General features: G+C 34.5%; 1 protein-coding gene across 2 annotated transcripts in view; it reads left to right on the top strand.

Moving 5' to 3' along the window:
* adcy8 (adenylate cyclase 8 (brain)) overlaps window positions 1–18,936 on the top strand; it is a 116,257-nt gene extending 97,321 nt beyond the window's left edge. For both annotated transcript variants that reach the window (XM_056479906.1, XM_056479914.1), the window contains 5 exons: window positions 2,188–2,346; window positions 8,782–8,928; window positions 9,128–9,220; window positions 15,225–15,339; window positions 18,337–18,936. In XM_056479906.1, coding sequence (XP_056335881.1) covers window positions 2,188–2,346; window positions 8,782–8,928; window positions 9,128–9,220; window positions 15,225–15,339; window positions 18,337–18,821 — 999 coding nt within the window. In that variant the 3' untranslated portion in view covers window positions 18,822–18,936. The remainder of the gene's footprint in view (window positions 1–2,187; window positions 2,347–8,781; window positions 8,929–9,127; window positions 9,221–15,224; window positions 15,340–18,336) is intronic.
* Window positions 18,937–19,323: the final 387 nt, after the last annotated feature.

Below are 19,323 nucleotides of genomic sequence, written 5' to 3'. Positions count from 1 at the left end.
TTTTTTTAAAAACATTTTAAGATCAAAATTATTAGCCCCTTTAAGCTATATTTTTTTTCGATAGTCTAAAGAACAAACTATTGTTATACAATAACTTGCCTAATTACCCTAACCTGCCTAGTTAACCTAATTAACCTAGTTAAGCTTTTAAATGTCACTTTAAGCTGTATAGAAGTGTCTTGAAAAATATCTAGTAAAATATTATTTACTGTCATGATGGCAAAGATAAAATAAACCAGTTATTAGAAATGAGTTATTAAAACTATAATGTTTAGAAATGTGTTGAAAAAAATCTTCTCTCCGTTAAACAGAAATTGAGGAAAAAAATAAACAGGCGGGCTAATAATTCTGACTTCAACTGTATATCTAATACTCTATTGAAATTGTTTTATATATATTATTTTTATAAATATTATACAAATTTTAAGCAAGGGTGTAACGTAAAGTGATGCTGGACAAGGGAGTGCAAGGTTTATTTAGCAGAATGGTCAGGCAAGCAACGGTCAACACAGGGGCAAACAGTATATATGTGTGTGTAATCAGTCCATGAGCAGCATCAGCTGTGAGAGTGTAATCAATGGAGACTTGGAGCAGGTGTGTGTGTTGCATGACTGGTCTTGTAGTCCATATACCAGCAGATTTGTAGTCCTATCTGAAATGTGTGTTTACCAGCGATCTGTAAGGATTAGATAGCTGATGATTGTGACAAAGGGTTTATAAATAAGTCTTTTTCTTACAAAAATGTTTTGTTTTTTTTTCTTGAGGATCAAACCGCCATGCTAACATGATTTTCCGTAGTTCATATGACAATTGTTACGACCCTGAATGTCTAGGACTGGGGTTGAAGCATAAGTGAAAGTATAAATAAATAAATAAACAGATAGCAGGTTATGATTTTAATGACCTTTAGGTTCTTTTATTGTGAGAAAAAGGGAAAAAGTTAGAATTTAAAGAAAACAAAGAATAGGAGAGCAAACAAACATAGCTTCAGGGCTAAAATGGTAGCTGCTGTAAATATTGGTGAAATAATAGTTTAAATGAACAGTATTTGTCTGAAACGGAGAGCTTTTTTCAACATGAAACATGTTGTAACTTGTAATACGCTACCATCTTTTATTTTTTGAAAAATTCATACTTTGGTTTAGTAAAAAGGAAAGCAAAAGAAAAACAAAAGCTATATTAAAGGCCTTTATAATGTTAAAAATCATTCTATTGTAGATAAATGATCAACACTGATGATAATAAATCTATTTAACAGCAAATTAACAAATTAGAATGATTTCTACGCTGTAAAACCCAAAAAGTTAAGGTAACTCAAACTGTTTGAGGAAACCAATTGCAACAAGCCATATAAGTTCAAAAACTAATCCTAATGAGTACTGTGAACTTAATCTATTTGAGTAAATTAAGCAATTTGAGCACAGTAAAACACAATAAATGAAGAGAACTCAAACCAACTGAGTACTGTAAAACCCAATAGTTAAGGCAACTCAAACCGTTTGAGGAAACCAATTACTTCAAACCATTTGAGTTAAAAAAAAAACTAATATATATGAGTACTGTGAACTTACTCCATTTAAGTTGAAGTAATGAGGCATTTAGTTAACTCATTACCTTCAACACTGAGTTCAAAACTCTTTTCAAATGAGTAGAATTAACTTTCAGTCAATTTCGAGTTACCTACACACATTTCATTTGATAAAGTTGGGTTTTACGGTTTAAAGGATCATGAGACACTGAAGACAGGAAATAAGATGCTGGAAATGCACCACAGGACTAAACAGCATTTAAAAAAAACAGAAAACAGTTACTTTAAATAGTAAAAATCTCACAAAAGTCACTGTTTTTGCTGTATTTTAGCTATATTTAAATAAATGCATCCTTCTCTTACTGTACTTTCTCTTCTTTCTCTCTCTGTCTGTTCTGAGTTTAATAGCTACACAAATTCATAACATTCTGTGCATTAATATTGACAAACATTTTACGATGATAAGTGTGTATTGATGTTTTCTCTGACCTGTTAAGGACTTTGAGGCTTTGTTTAAAAAAAAAAAAGCAGCTGTATAGGCCTGTAACCCTGATTGACTGTCCAGTCCTGTGTTTGTGCTTGTTTATGCTGATTGAATGTATCTTGTGGTGCTTTTTCTTCTCTGTTGTCTGACCGGCTTTATTCTCTCTGTCTCTCAGCTGGAATATACGGCTCGTCTGGACTTCCTATGGCGTGTGCAGGCGAAGGAAGAGATAAATGAGATGCGAGAGCTGCGTGAGCACAATGAGAACATGCTCAGGAACATTCTTCCCAGCCATGTCGCTCGCCATTTCCTGGAGAAAGACAGAGACAATGAGGTAGAGAGACAGATTCACTCCTTCAGTCTGACAGGGAAAACATGGCAGCACTTAGACAGCAAGAACATGCGAAGAGACGATGAATCACTACCACTTTCACTCTCTGGCCTCTTAATTAGCATGACAGTCAACTCTTTTTAAAACAGCTTCAGCTGCGCAAGTCAAAACCAATTAAAATATATGCATAACTTACTAATGCGTATGCGTGACAAAAGTAAATCAATCGAATTTGGTAAGGTCTGAATGAAATGGGGTAGATTTTAGTGTTAATGAAAGTTGAAATTGAACAACTGAAATGCTTCCAATAATCATTGATTTGTTTTGCTTTGAAAAATAATGTGTAGCTCCAATGAGCATACCTAACAACCCTCCCGTTTTTCCCAGAATTCTGTCCCACTTTCATCCCATAAATGTATTTTCCTGTATTTCTCACATATTTTTAATCTTTCTGTGAAAGGTGGGAGTAAACGTTAAAGAGGCGATCCTCCCTATATGCAACCCATGCTGCTGAACCACAAGGGGACGTTCCCTGCTCTTAAATATGAATCTGTTAATAATAATAATAAAATAATAATAATAATAAAAATAATAATAATAACAATAATAATAATAATAATAACTTTTATTTATTGGCGCCTTTCAACGCACTCAATGACACCTTACTATATGTCACAGGCACATCATAAAATACAAGACAGAAGAATAGTAAACATACTGTTAAACTAGAAAATGATCAAAAGTAATACTGAACAGAAAAGTTTTGACCTGGGATTTAAAATTGGGAATAGAGTCCACCTAACGAATATCTAATGGCAGGGAAATCCATAAATGTGGTGCTATGCAGCTAAAAGCCCTGCCACCAAATGATTTCATCTTAAAAATTGGAACTGATAAGAGTTCAGCCGCAGTGGAGCGTAGAGGAGTGTACCAGTGAAGAAGATCAGAGAGGTAATCGGGTGCCAGGTTGTGGAGAGCTTTGTAAGTTAATAGAAGAATTTTATGTTGTACTCGATAAAGAACAAGAAGCCAATGCAAGTAAAAGAAAATTGGGAATATGTGTTCAGAAGCACGTGAGCGGGTGACTACCCTAGCTGCCGAGTTCTGGATTAACTGTAATCTGTGAAGTTGGATAAAAGGGATACCAGATAGGAGGGAATTGCAATAATCAATCTTTGATGTAACCAGAGCATGAACAAGCACTTCAGTACTTTGTTGAGATGAAGGGCGAAGTCTTGCAATGTTACGTAAGTGAAAAAATGCAGATCGTGAAATAACGTGACTTAAACGAAAGCATACCATCTAGTATAACCCCAAGACATTTAGCATGAGTTGTAAAATTTACTGGAGAATTATTGATAGATAGAGTAAAGGATTGAGCTTTGGAAAGAACAGACTTAGAGCTTTAGTTTTTCTGGTATTTAACTTAATAAAATTACTAGTAATCCACATATTAAAATCACGTAGACATTTAGTAAGGTCGCTCCATAGTGATAAATAGACGCTGTTTACGGATTCTGTATAAACGATTTGAAGTGGAGTGAAAGTGAACACTTTGGGCTTTGGGTGCATGTTTGAACAGACATAATACACATAATAATAATAATATCTAAACATGTCTATCTTGGTGGGTTTTCTTTTAAACACAACAAATTTTTGTCCAAAATGAGTATAAAAAATTTGGGAAAATAATCAAATGCTTTCATTATGGATGTGTGCATTTTTAAAGTGACACCTCTGTTATTTAATGTGATCAAACGAAAATTTTCAACAGAGCGCCTTTTTATAATAAATTGGCAATACATTCTATAAAAAATATAAATTTTTAACTTTTACATATATTATATTATATTATATTATATTATATTATATTATATTATATTATATTATATTATATTATATTATTAAAATCTAAATAAGAGATGCATTTGCTGCTCTTTAATCAGAATGTATAAATTATAGAGTGAAGAAAAGTTTAATAAGATTTAATAACTTAATTCAATTTCTTTATAACAGCTATTAATTTGAATAGGCTAAACTGTTTGCTAATTTATTTGCAGCTTTTTCTAATGTATACTATTATTCTGTCCTTTGTAAATAATAATAATAATAATAGTAATAATAAAACAATTACTGACCATTTCATGGCACCCTTGTATCAACGGTACCATTAGTACCAATTGAGCATTGTGTCAATGCCACAGCCTACCTGAGTATTGTTGCTGACCATGTCCATTCCTTTATGACCACAGTGTGCCCATCTTCTGATGGCTACTTTCAGCAGAATAACGTGCCATGTCATAAAGTGCTAATCATCTCAGACTGGTTTCTTAAACATGGCAATTAGTTCACTGTACTCAAATGGCCTCCACAGTCACCAGATCTCAATCCAACAGAGCACCTTTGTGATGTGGTGGAACAGGAAATTCGCATTTTAGATGTGCAGCCGGCAAATCTGCCGACTCTGAGATCATCCTCCACCTGCACATTTTTTATATTTTTCCTCCACTTTTCTCACTCCTTTGCCCTTTCTTTTGATTTTGCAGACAGTTGTATGTGTGTGTGTGCGTGTGCGTGTGCGTGTGCGTGCGTGTGCGTGCGTGTGCGTGTGCGTGCGTGCGTGCGCTCTGTTGTTCTGACGCGACTCCTCAGTTTATTTCTGGAATGTTCCGCTGTCAGTCAATCAGACAATAGGGAGGCTAAATAATGGAGCTGGATAACTCACGGATAAAAAATGCATTCATTAAGCCTGTGTGTGCATGTGTGTGCTTATGAGTGTGTGTATGAGTGTATTGAGTTGCTTTAATCATCCCATTCATTTATAATCAGGTGGAGTATTAAGGTATGATTTAACTGGTGACACTAAATGTGTATGTACCTATGTGTGTGTGTGTGTGTGTGTGTGTGTGTGTGTGCGTGCGTGTGTGTGTGTGTGTGTGTGTGTCTGCACTTGAGTGTGTGAACCGTAATTTACGTCACCATCTGCTATTATTAAGATGAGAAAATTATCCCTCTTTTCTCACAGACACACACACACACACACACACACACACAGAAATGCTGCCAGTCTTGAAGGGCACTGCAGTCATTTGGTTTAGTGTCTAAGACTTATTTAGTGGATGATTACCTGTTTTCTGCACTTGTCTTCAACAGTAACTGACTTTTATCCCCATGCGGTTAGTCAGCAGTATCGGCATGTGCTGATGACTTCATGCGTCATTAGGGTGTCTCAGTGAGGTGCTGAATGTTTAGGCCGTATTTAACCTGCTGTAATATTGGCTGCATACTATTGATCGCATCTCCTTCTTTAAAGAGGATAGAAGCTCAACCACGTTCCTGGAGAACCATCAACAGTGCATGTTTTGGATGTCTCATTTGTCTGTCACACCCATTACAGGTCTTTCAGTCAATGAGCTGATGATCTGAATTAGGTGTGTTTGGTTAAGGAGACATGGAAAATGTGCAGAGCTGGTAGTCCTCCAGGAACGTGGTTGAGAAACAGTGCATTAGAGCTTACATATAGTAGGTATCAAGTTATAAGCTTGAGGAATGTTACATTGTGTGTGTGTGCGTGCGTGCGTGCGTGTGTGTGTGAGGCCTGATCTTAACCATGTGTTAAATAAAAAGATTGTATAGGACAATTTGTGATTCCACATTAAATTAAATTTATTTTTATATGTTTTATGTAGCATAATAACTGCAAGTAAACTTTCTAATTATTGTAACCTTAATAAAATATTTAAAAGAAACAGGACAGTGATCTGGCAGCACGGTGGCAGAGTGGGTAGAACAATCGCCTCACACCAAGAAGGTCGCTGTTTCGAGCCTCCGCTGGGTCAGTTGGCATTTCTGTGTGGAGTTTGCATGTTCTCCCCGTGTTGGCGTGGGTTTCCTCTGGGTTCTCCGGTTTCCCCCACAAGTCCAAAATCATGTGGTACAGGTGAATTGGGTAAGCTAAATTGGCCGTAGTGTATGTGTATGGATGTTTTCCAGTGATGGGTTGCAGCTGGAAGGACATCCGCTGCGTAAAACCGCTGCTGTAAGAGTTGGCGATTCATTCCACTGTGGCGACCCCAGATTAAAAAAGGGACTAAGCCGATGAGAAAATAAATGTATGAATGAAAGTGATCTTACAAAATGTTATTAAATTGAAAATTTAGTTGAAAAGATTGTTGTTGCAACACTTGTTTGTTATAATAAATTGGCAATAAATTCTATAAAAAATATAAATTAAAATTTTTACATCTATTATATTATATTATATTATATTATATTATATTATATTATATTATATTATATTATATTATATTATATTATATACAAATGTAATAACTAAATATTTTTCTGTTTTTATTTGTAATTTAGTCTGATTTATTCGCTAACTACATGACTAAATGGAAATTAGAAATATATATTATAAAAAGGATATTACCATAAATATTATTACAAATAAATTCTATAGATACAATATTTTTTCATTGTGTGCGGGAGTGTGAGGAGGTACAAAAATTTGGGGTGGTGGTGACTCAATATATTTCACAATTTATTTCCATTCTAATTCATTTAAAGAGCCTCTATTATATATTAAAAATGGTCATATTTTGGTTTTAAGGGTCTCTAACAACAGGCTGATATGCATGCAAGGTCAAAAAACACTTTTATCGTCTTATAATATGCATTTATTTTTACCTAATTATACCAGCGATTCCCATATTTATTTACATTTAGTCATTTAGCAGACGCTTTTGTCCAAAGCGACTTACAAATGAGGACAAGGAAGCAATTTACACAACTATAAGAGCAACAGTGAATAAGTGCTATAGGCAAGTTTTAGGTGTGTAAAGTCTAAGAAGCAAAGCATTAGTAATGTAATTTGATTCGTTCAGCGATTCATTTGTTCCCAAACCCCTGCTTAGCACGAAGATAATCTGCGCTGATTGGACCGATGATAGCCTGTTGCGATTGGTCGACAAGACAGAGCAAAATGCCCACCACAGCTTATCAACAATATTGAAGTAGTCAGAGTGCATAGTGTATGTGTGAGCATACCTGCCAACCTCCAGTAATTCCGGCCACCACAACACAAAATAAACCTCAATCACTGACTCTTCACAGTTTCATCTTTGGGTAGAGAAGATAACACAAAGCTACCCCTCACACTTCCAATAATATCCAGCTGAGCACAGCGTCTTCTTGACTTGATTAAACCGGGGTCTGCTATAGTGTTTGTGGGCGGGTTTAATTTTCCCAGATTTGCACGTGCAAAAATTGGCCGGAGCTTAAGTTTCGTATCAATGTCATGCCGAAACAGCTAAAGACTCATTATCAAGATGATTCATTTGAATCACTATGACTCTTTTGTAAATAAATCAATAGTTTTAAACACTGTGCACTTTCAGATTTAAGCCTTAGCTGGATTTTTCACTTCACTTACACACTAAATGGAAGGTCATTTTTAAAAACCCATAACAGGGGCTCTTTAAGTCCGGGATTATGTATATTGAATATGTATGAAGACAGTTGTGCTTTCTACTAAAGAAAGAAAATTGTTTCATACAGGCAAGGCATTGTATTGCTTAATGTTGGAAAAAAAATTTGTGTTAATGTTAAGTCCTCCATTGGACTTTGGTTGAGAAACCTTTATGTTTGTCTCTTGAAAAGCTCACATATATAATAAGGAAAAAACTTCTGAATTTTGTGATAATCTGGGAGGTGTTTTTGAAAATTGAGATATTGAAGAAGCTTTGGAAGTCTGAAGTTGTGGAATATGAATTGGGGTTTGATTAGTTTTCTTTTTATTTTAAGTAATTAATTTATTTTATTATTAGTTTTAAAATAATGATTATTGTTTATTTATTTATTTTTTTTCTCTAAACCTGTCTGGGGAAGTTTTAGGTATTGGGTTTAAATTATTGTAAAACCTTGAAAAAACTCAATACAGACATGTCATACAAAACAATATATATATATATATATATATATATATATATATACATTATCAATATGTGGCTTTTTTTGGATTCTCGGAAGCTATAGAAATTAAAAATGTAAGACAGGAAATATGTTGGGACCATTGTTTCTTGTTTACATCCTTAAAAAATGGTCTATAAAAAATTCCAGTTAGTTCATTGTAAGCAACAAAATTATTTTTACAATTTTAGTTTTAATCCTCTTATGAATTAATTGTGCATTTGTTGTAATCGTACATATTCAGACAAATATTGTTTGTCATTATATATATCAAATATCAGAAGCATCTGTTTTGCCTGACACTTCTAAGTCAAGTATGTTACATATAAAGCAACACTGCCCTCTTGTGGAGAGTTTTTTTTTGTAAAAAAAAATGTCTACATATTCTGCATAAACATGGATTGGACTGCTGTGTGAAATGAAACTGGACTCATCTGAAGTTTCTGTTGTTTGATCTCCATCTGATAGGAGCTCTACTCGCAATCATATGACGCGGTGGGAGTGATGTTCGCCTCCATTCCAGGCTTTGCTGATTTTTACTCTCAAACGGAGATGAATAACCAGGGCGTGGAGTGTTTGCGGCTGCTCAACGAGATCATCGCTGATTTTGATGAGGTCAGAATTCTGCCAAAACACAAACACGTGTATAAAAAGCAAAATCTTTCTATTTTTACTCACCTATATGTTGCTTAAAATTCAACAACAGTTCATTGTGATCAAAAAGATCCATCACACCTGCTCAGAAGCTGCTGATGAAAGTTTAATACCGCATATGTACTGTAGCCTGTGGTATTTAAAGACTGATTCTGCACAGCTGCTGGGGGAGGAGAGATTTCAGGACATTGAGAAGATTAAGACCATCGGCAGCACGTACATGGCTGTGTCAGGACTGTCTCCTGAGAAACAGGTATGAAAACACACACATACTTGTTTATGTGGTTTATGAGGACACAAAATTGAATAATGCCATGTGTATGACCTAGTTGTGATCTATTACGGTGGTTTATGAGGACATGCCTTGTGTCCTCATAATTAAAAACTTAATGAGGTGTTTTGACATTCAAAATTTGCCACAGGTTTACCATGGGGGTTGGGTTAGGATTAGGAATAGGGATAGGTAAAGCCATATGATAACTAGCTTTTACAGTATAAAATACATTTTGCCTAAGGAGAATCATCGTAAAGCATATCTACAAGTACACACACTAAGACACCCCTTTACAAACCAAAGCTGTGTCTGAAAATGCTCCCTATAGTGCACTTTAGAGGATGTAGGCCATGGAGTAGTAAATAAATAACATTCTCTGCATTCACTACTTTATATCCTCAATCTATGTTATTTGGTGTACATCTCATGTACACTTGTTGATGTCCCAATTCTACAAATCCAAAGCCAAATGGCAATAAAGTGTAAAAGAAAATGAAATATGGCGAATGACAACACTAGAGGCAGTAATTTATGCCAAGTTTATATCAGAAAAATCCTGAAGAAAAGTCTTGATAATTCAAGTGTGTAGCATTGGCATTAGATTTTATTGCCACATGGGTCAAGTTTTCTAAAAGTCTGGATTTTTTGAAAAGCCAATTTTTTTTTTCAAAACCTGTTCTAGGATTTTCAGCTGATCTGAACCAATTTGTGTAGAACAGTTATAGGGTGAGGGACTCAGGAAACAGGCCTGGCGCTACGGGGGGCAAAAGGGGGCATTGCCCCCTTAGAAAGAATTAGTTTTTATAGAGGATTGTTCACTCAAAACTGAAAATCTTCTGTCATTAATTACTAATACACTTTCAGAACTCACATTTATATATTTAATAATATGAAATAGCAATTAAATTATGAAAATTGTGAAATGAAAGCAATAGCCCAGAGATCGGGTCCCCGCGTCAGGTCAGGGTGCGTGTATATAGCCTTTAAAACGTGCACACAGAGGCGGAGGCGCACTCACACGGGAGAAAACTGGACTAGTGGATGACATGAAGGTGAGCAGTCTAATCCATTTCAGGTTTTGGTTAACTAATTCTTTAAATACAACTCTCCTTTTGAGTTCTAAAAGGGAAAAAACACAGAAGAAATTTGCGGTTAAATTAATTTTAGCAGAAACACAACTGCCAGTTATCTTTACATTAGTTTTTCAGTTATGTACAGGATATGTATTTTTCAGGATATGTACAGTTCAAGTCAGAATTATTAGCCCCCTTTTGATTTTTTTTGATTTTTTTATTTTTTTTTTTTATATTTAGCTATATTTTTTCTGATAGTCTACAGAACAAACCATCGTTATACAATGACTTGCTTAATTACCCTAACCTGCCTAGTTAGCCTAATCAACCTAGTTAAGCCTTAAATGTCACTTAAGCTGTATAGAAGTGTGATGAAAAATATTTAGCCAAATATTATTAACTGTCATCATGACAAAGATAAAATAAATTGGTTATTAGAAGTGAGTTATTAAAACTATTATGCTAAGAAATATGTTGATAAAATCTTCTCTCCGTTAAACAGAAATTGGGGGAAAAAATAAGCAGGCGGGCTAATAATTTAGGGGGCTAATAATTCTGACTTCAACTGTAGCCTAATAAAATGTTTAGTTGGACAATGCACATTCCCACAGTAGTCTACATTAATATTTTAATTTATTTTTATATTCATTATTATTAAAATTAAGATAAAATTGACAAAATACAGAACCCTTTTGAATGTTTGCTTTCATTTTCAAATTGCCAAAGCGCATTTTTACAGTAGTTAAAAGAAACATCCCATTATGCAGCAGCAAAGTTAGGACACTTAAAAAATGCCTTTTAAGTTTAAAGATGATTGGCCTGAGAAGTCAAGTTTACAGTGTTTAATAAAATAGCTAAATACTCAGTAAGTGAGTAAGTGGATTTGCCGCAGATCAACCTCTCACATGCGCTGCAGGTAGGCTAAATGATATTGTTTTAAAATTATGTGATTCAGGCTATACTGCTCTTTGCTCATGCAAAATTAAACACCAGAAAATATATTGTAGGCCGATTTTAAAAGCTAAAATACAGTTAGCCTATCGATTTTGTTTTTACTTGTAAGCTTTTACCAGTTTTAACTTTTAACAGTCATTAAAATAGGCTAAATAGCCTAAATAAATAAACTGACGGGTAAGCCTAATAGCCTAATGGTTTATGGTGGTGTTTTTACAAATGCCAACTGGACAATTTCACGAAAAATCCCCACTAATGATAGCCTAACATAAATCATTATTTTTACTTTTTAAAATTATGAAAAAAGTTATATAGTCGGTTGAATTACGTGTTATCCATGCCAAAATTGAACCAATCTCACAGTAATAACTGTGAATTTAGGTATCTTTTTCTAGGTATTTTCCTGGCCACACTAATGCCTTAAAATGTAACTAAGTAACAGATTTAGCTACTATTTTTTAAAATGACATTAGATTGTAACATTTCACTTTTTTCTAACACTGATATTGGTTGGGTAATGAAGCGTGATGACTCGGTTATGCTTATTTCACTTCATATAATGGTTATATGATAGTGGGTTAGCTTGCATGTATGGGCATAGTTTGACGTCTTTAACTAAAACTTAAAACATTTATGTTATTTGAAATAAAACAGAAAAGAAACAAGGAGAATAAAATATAATTTAAACCACTCGTTTGATGCTGAAGCCATGATGTGTCTATGTTAATGTAAACGGTATCATTACATACCTTCATTGATAAAATCAATATTAGCGAAACTGTGCATAATATTATTACTATAAAAGTATATTACTGCCTCAAGTCAGGAACTTAGGCAGTAATGCAAACTAATAATAGATGAGTCAATAAAAAGCCTAAATGAAAGGAAAGAGGGACCAAAATAAGTGACCAGGTCTAGTGCCCCCCTATGGGATTAAAATGCCTCTCAGTATGACATTTCATCTTGCTCCCAGTAGAAATATTGCAGAGTTTAACCACATGATGGTGCTATAAAAGAAAAATCTATAATTTTGCAACTAATTGTTTAACTAGAAAAATTGCCATGCAGTGTCTTTGTCAAGCGCCATACAGTAAATGTAAATGAGGGTAGTGGCATATCTTGGAAAACATGGCTCCCATTGGCCAATCAGTTTGGGTCTCTATTTTGCCAGTTGAACTGAGGTTATTCTAGAAAAAAATCTGTGAGCTTGTTTGACCTAAGAAAAAAACATAATCAAGATTGACTTCTAGACACAATATTCATATCAATTATGAGATCTACTCATCCTGAAGTACTATAGTTAGTCCATGATTAGCGCATGCATTAACTCATCATTAGTTCATAATAAAGTAATGTTTAGTTTACATATTAACACATCAGTATTCATGTACTGAGTACATTTTTACCCTTCTAACCCAAATATATGAGTTTACTAGAAAATTACACAGAGTAATCCATGTTTATGAAACTAGACATTATTAATTTATTTATTAGAGAACTGCATAAAGGCTTATGTTATATGATAATTCCATTTGGGCTGTTTAGTTTCATCTCGTTTAAAGGGTAACATGTTTCCACACAATAATCTAGTAAAGCCATCTATTTGGGTTAGGAGGGTAAAAATGTACACAGTACACAAATAATGATGTGTTAATATGTAAACTAAACAGTACTTTATTATGAAGTAATGATGAGATAATGTATGTGCTAATCATGGACTTTAACTACAACAATTATTAATATTACTGCATTTGTATTGTTTTTATTGTTTGTTTTTATGAAGTGTCTGCAGTGATATGGTGATGCCCATAACAAATTTCCTGTCAAGGACAATACTGTTACTACTACTACGACAACATCAATCACATGTGTTCATGTGTGAAAAACAGCTATCTTTATTACTTGATTGTCTTTACTACATGATTGTTTGTTTATTAACATATTAATTAGCACATTATTTTATGCTTAATTTAACCATCATGAACTTATTAGCTGTTAGTGTATAATTATATCATGACTTTACTTAGAGGGGCACTTTATCATTAACCCATTCTTAACTACTCATGAACTACTTATGCGCGTCCGTCTAGTGCGTTTACACTGAATAACAATAGAAATGGGTTCTATCGACATCAACACGAACCGTTTAAACACAGGAGTTCATGAGTAGTTAAGGATGAGTTAATGGTGATGTCCCCCTCCAAGTAAAGTCATGATCTAATTATACATTAACAGCTCATGAGTTCATGTTGGTTTCATTTAGCTTTAACTTAAATGTTAATTAATACATTAATTAACAACATGTACTTGCAAGTAATAAAGGTAGCCGTTATTCACTCATGAACATGTGAATTTTGTTGTAGTCAAAGTTAGTTCATGATTAGCACGTGCCTCATAATTAGTTCATTATAAAATAATGTTTAGTTTACATATTAATACATCATTATTCATGTAGTGTTAAGAGTGTGTGTCTGAGGACTAATTCTGCCAGCCTGTTTATTATTTGTGGTACAAATCTCTGGATTGCCTATAATAAATATATAAAAAGTTGCATTTGGATAGCTATAACAGGGTCATTTAGAAAATGTGGATGACCAAATATACCCAAATGCTTACTCCAGAACTCAAAGCAAAGGTGATTATACATTATACACATTATAAATAAGAAATGCTGTATTTTAATGACCTGAAAAGGACTGAAATTATATTTTTTATGTATGATTTAGATTAGGGCTGCACGATATTGGAAAAAACTGCCATTGCAATTAGTTTTTCTACGATTATATATTGCGATATTAATGTAATTTCACAAGATGATTTAAAACAACTCTATTAGAAAAGAATTCATGATTTTACATTGATAATTTTGTAGGGAGTGTATTTATTAAAACGTATAATAAACAAATTACAAGCATAAATGAATACAATAAAACAAAGATACAAATTAAATATTGCTTTAATATCCTGACAGTATTAACAGTGTTAATTATTAAGAGTTAAAATCTAAAATAACTTTGTAATTGTCACGGTCTCGTCTGGTGTGCCTGTGTCTGTTATGTCATGTGACTTCCCAGTGTTTTACCATGTGCTTCTGTGTTGTTCCGTGTGCTTTTGTTATGATCATGCGCTCCTTTGTTCTGTTTTCCCGCCTCTAGTTAGATCCATGAGTTTTACCTGTGTGTTATTATGCTCCTTGTATTTATACCCCAGCGTTTGTTTAGTTCCTGGTCGGGTCTACTTTGTCATTCCTGTGATTCTTGCGTGTATATGTCCGGTGCCTGTAGTAAGTGTCTTTGTAAATAAATATGTGTTTTCGTGATCATTCCTGTGTTCCAGTGACTTTTGTGAAAAGTTGTAGTTTGATTGTGAGTCAAGACGTGACAGTAATGTACTCAAACAATATGATCAAATGTAAATTAACACTGTATGGTGTTTATTGTATTAACGAATACAATTAATCTTTGTTAAAGCTCCAAATTTGATCATTTATTGTGCCCAAATGGTTGAAATTAGCTTAAAATCTTACACGTGCCATACAAATAAAATAGTTCACTAGTGTTAAACTTTGCTATTTTTATTGCTGTTAAACTATTTCCTAGTTAAATATAATCATAAATCAAAATTGCAGAATCTACAATGTGACTATTGCATATTTCCATAATGAAATGATATATCGTGCAGCCCTAATTTAGATGTTTATGGCTAAAGGATATGGGTTAATGGTATGTTCAGGCGGAAATTATCCAGAGTCTCTCACTCGCTTTCATCCCCTCTTTTGAGACTCAATTGCACTGTATAGAGATCAGTGAATGATTAAACTGTTGTGAACATAGCTCGACATGCTAAAGCAGAGATTATCTGATGTCTTCTTCTCAATGTGTAATGCCTGTAGTTTAAGATCTGTAAAAAGGTTTGGGTTTGTGTACTAATCTTTCTATATATGTGTGTTACCATAGCAATGTGAGGATAAATGGGGGCATCTGTGTGCGCTGGCCGATTTCGCCATTGCTCTGAATGAAAGCATTCAGGAGATCAACAAGCATTCGTTTAACAACTTCCAGCTCAGAATCGGTGAGAGTCATTTTAACATTTAAACTCTAATGACATTTAAAAACACACTTGATAGTGACAATGGAGAGCAACAGTGACTGACAGTGACTTTTTTAACAGCTTTGGATTCAAAACATTATGTTTACATTGATTTTCTTAATATGCATTTCAAAAGAATCAAAACAACCTCCTTGAAATGATTACAACATTTAATTTAAAATCGGTTTGAAAGGTATATGGGAAAAGGGTTTTAAAGGATTATTTGTTGCAAAATATTTAAACATTAACAAATATTTAAGTGTCAGGAGACTTAGGTCTATTGCAGTGCTTTGTGAGAGTGGGCAGTCACTATTGGTGTTTCCATTATTGCTCTTTTCTGATTGGTCAATATTTTTATCCAGGATCATGTTTGATGTAGTTTTTCACCATTCTACTTTTTTTAGTTACACTGTTTTTTATCCTGAGTGCACCTACAAATCGAAATTCAAATTGTTATTTTTCAGTAAATAACTCCTATTCATACTTTTGTATATACAGTATTTAAGGATACATAAATCTAATTTAAAGATATTTTAATGTAAAAATTACATTGTTTTTAGGTAGAAAACTAAACTTTGCAAAAGCTCAAAGACTTGCAAAATATTTATTTTTTAAAAGTTATTTTAGATTCTAATCAGTAGTTTATTGTCTTGCACATTTTTTCCTTAAGCGGTGTGTTATTTATTATTTATCTGATTTTTTACTCATTAAAAAATTATTCATTCATTCATTAAATAAAGCTGCAATCAGCCATTTAAAGATAAATTACAATTTAAAGATACAATAAAACAAACGTTTACATCTTTAAATGTAAAAATTACATTGTTTTAGATAGAAAACGAAACTTTGCAAATGTTTGAAGGCTTATATAAACATTGTTTATTTTTAAAAAAGTTATTTTAGATTGTAATAAATAGTTTATTATATTATTGTCTTGCAATTTTTTTTTTCTCAAAAGGTGTATTATTTATTATTTATCTGATTTTTACTCATTAAAAAAGCTATTGCATTCTGTTATCCTTTTATCATTCTTTCAGAGGGAGTATTGTTACATTCTCCAATTCTATTAGTTAACAGCAGTGTTTCTAAACCATGTTCCTAGATGGCCATCATCTCAGCACATTTTCCATGGCTGTTTCTCAATTCCAAGAACATAGAGAACAGATTTGCGTTCTTGTGGAGAGTGTGCTTGCCAAGTAACCTCAGAAGAAGGAAGTCGGGAAACCGTGAGAACACAGAACGCGTCTTTTGAGAAATGAGATGCTGCGCTTTTCCTGATGGTCACATGACCTTCATGTATTTTTAACGGAAAATTATTTGAACATTACAGCATTCATACAGCGATTTATTGTTTTCCCTCTTTTTTCTCTCTCTCTCTCTCTCTGTGTGTGTGTGTATATATATATATATATATATATATATATATATATATATATATATATATATATATATATATATATATATATATATATATATATATATATATATATATAAATATATATATATAAATATATATAATCTCATACACAAAAACCTTACAAATATACTTTGCACAATACAATTAAAACAGATTTTGATACAATTTTCAGCAACCTTAAAGTGTTATGCCTTTATTAAGATTTTCATGGTGATGTTTACTTATACCATCTTATTTAGAAAAACCCTTGAGATAAATAAGTTATATCTCTGAATTTATTAATAAACAGTTATCAAATGCTGCACTTCCCACCTACTTTATTCAGCCACAATGACTTCTGGGACTTTTCGAGTGAGTTTTGCACTCAAGTCTGCGTCCTTGCATTTTCGATATCTAGAACACATCCGGGAACTTTCACACGTCCTCCGTTCTTGTGGTCAAGAGATTTGGAATTGAACTTTGACAGTTTGATGACATTAGACGAGAACATAAGAACGCTGAAGAAAGCTTATTGAGAAACAGCCCATGTCTCCTTAACCAAACACACCTGATTCCAATTATCAGCTCATTAACTGAGACTGAAAAACTTGTAATGGGTGTGACAGACAAAGGAGACATGCAAAACATGCAGTCCTGGTGGTCCTCCAGGAACGTGGTTGAGAAACACTGGTGTACAGAATAGAAACCGGCTACACAGTGCTGTTACATTGTGCTCTAGGATTATTTGCTTGTTATATCTCTTTCCTTACATGATCAACAGACACTCAGGTTAGCAAGCAAGCAAGGACCACTCACATATTCTCCATTCAGCATTTGAATGGCTCTTCTCTGGACGACAGCTTTAGAACTCAGAGAAGTAGAGCCACCTTTGTTCCTAAAGCTATTTTGCTCCAAAATGTAACAATTTTTATTTTTAGATGTTTTGAACCAAATGTACTTTTGTTGTTATTTATTGTCATTAAATTCTTTGTTCATTGTGTTTCTCAATATGCCTCTGAATTTAAAAAGAAGTCATTAAAGGTCCTGTGAAGTGCTTTGAAATATGCATTTTTATTCGATGTTTGGTGTAATCTCAACTAAAACATGAAGAGAGGGTGGGACATAGTGTAGATCCTCCCCTTTAAAAAAAACAGCCAATAGCATTTTGTTTTACCTCAGCTCTGCCAGTGAGAGTGTTTGAGCTCAAACGCATCAAATGAAAAGCAAATGAGAAGCGTTTTGAAAGGGGCGGGGCATGACTGATACTAGAGAGCATTTGATTGGTCATGATTTGATGAGAAACTGAAGTATGTGGTGACGTGAATAAAACCGTTGATCCATTTAGGCGGAAGTGACAAACTACAAGCTTTACATGTTTATATCAGTTTTATATCTTCTAAACGTGAATTTTGTCACCGTTTTGGAGCACACTAGCTTATAGATATCTTAAAATCTATCAATACTGATTCTAACATCTAAAAAACTTTATTTTAATTTCATGGGACCTTTAAAAAAGCCGTATTCAGCCACAATCAGCTCCTGACAGTGTGAAGTGTTAACGCAGACTTTGTTCTCTTTCTCAGGTATGGCACACGGCTCTGTGGTGGCCGGAGTGATCGGCGCTAAAAAGCCACAGTACGATATCTGGGGGAAGACGGTCAATCTGGCGAGTCGCATGGACAGCACAGGCGTCAGCGGTAAGATCCAGCTCCCGGAAGAGACCTACGCCATCCTGAACGAGCGCGGCTTTGCTTTCGAGTACCGCGGCGAGATCTACGTGAAGGGCATCAGCGAGCAGGAAGGAAAGATCCGCACACACTTCCTGATGGGCCGCGTGCAGCCCAACCCGCTCATCCTGCAGCCCAGGAAGCTCACGGGCCAGTACTCGCTGGCCGCCGTGGTGCTCGGCCTGGTGCAGTCCCTCAACCGGCAGAAACAGAAACAAATCCTCAACGAAAACAACAACTCAGGCATCATGAAGGGCCACTACAACCGCAGGACTCTGCTGGCGCCGGGCGGCTCGGACACCAGTCATGCCGAGGTCACGGACAAGAGCGATCTGACCTAAAATGGACCACGCACTTAACCAAAAGACTGAGCTGTACTCCAGACTGCTGCCGCTCACTGGCTGTCTCTCTTGCTGTCTGTGTTTCTTTTTGTATTTCTTTTGTATTTGAGAAACAATAAAGGGGTTTAATTTTTTTAAAAAAGGTCTGGGTTTAATTTTGATAAAAGCACAGATTAATGGTTGGGTTGGACAGTGTCATGTCTGATTTGACCCTTTTCACATTTACAGGTTTCTCAGCAGCGGAAGTTGTCATAGATGGGAAACTTGGAGAGCAGTGAATGGGAGAGTACCACCATTACATTGCTTTGCATTCCTATTTGCAGTGTTGCGGTCACACTTGCACTTTTGGTCTGCACCCGGGTTATTTTTACGTCAAAGTACGGCACCTTTAGCTAGTGTGAGCGATGTCTTCTGAACTCGGGTGTGCAACTGTACCCAAGTCTGCCTGAAAGAGGTGGTCTGGGGTACGGTTCAGGCGAACTCTGGTCCGATTCACTTCTGA

The sequence above is a fragment of the Danio aesculapii genome, chromosome 2 (assembly GCF_903798145.1).
Source record: "Danio aesculapii chromosome 2, fDanAes4.1, whole genome shotgun sequence".
Lineage (NCBI taxonomy): Eukaryota > Metazoa > Chordata > Actinopteri > Cypriniformes > Danionidae > Danio > Danio aesculapii.
The sequence above is the reverse complement of the archived record's forward strand: the minus strand, read 5'-3'. Positions and strand labels throughout refer to the sequence as shown.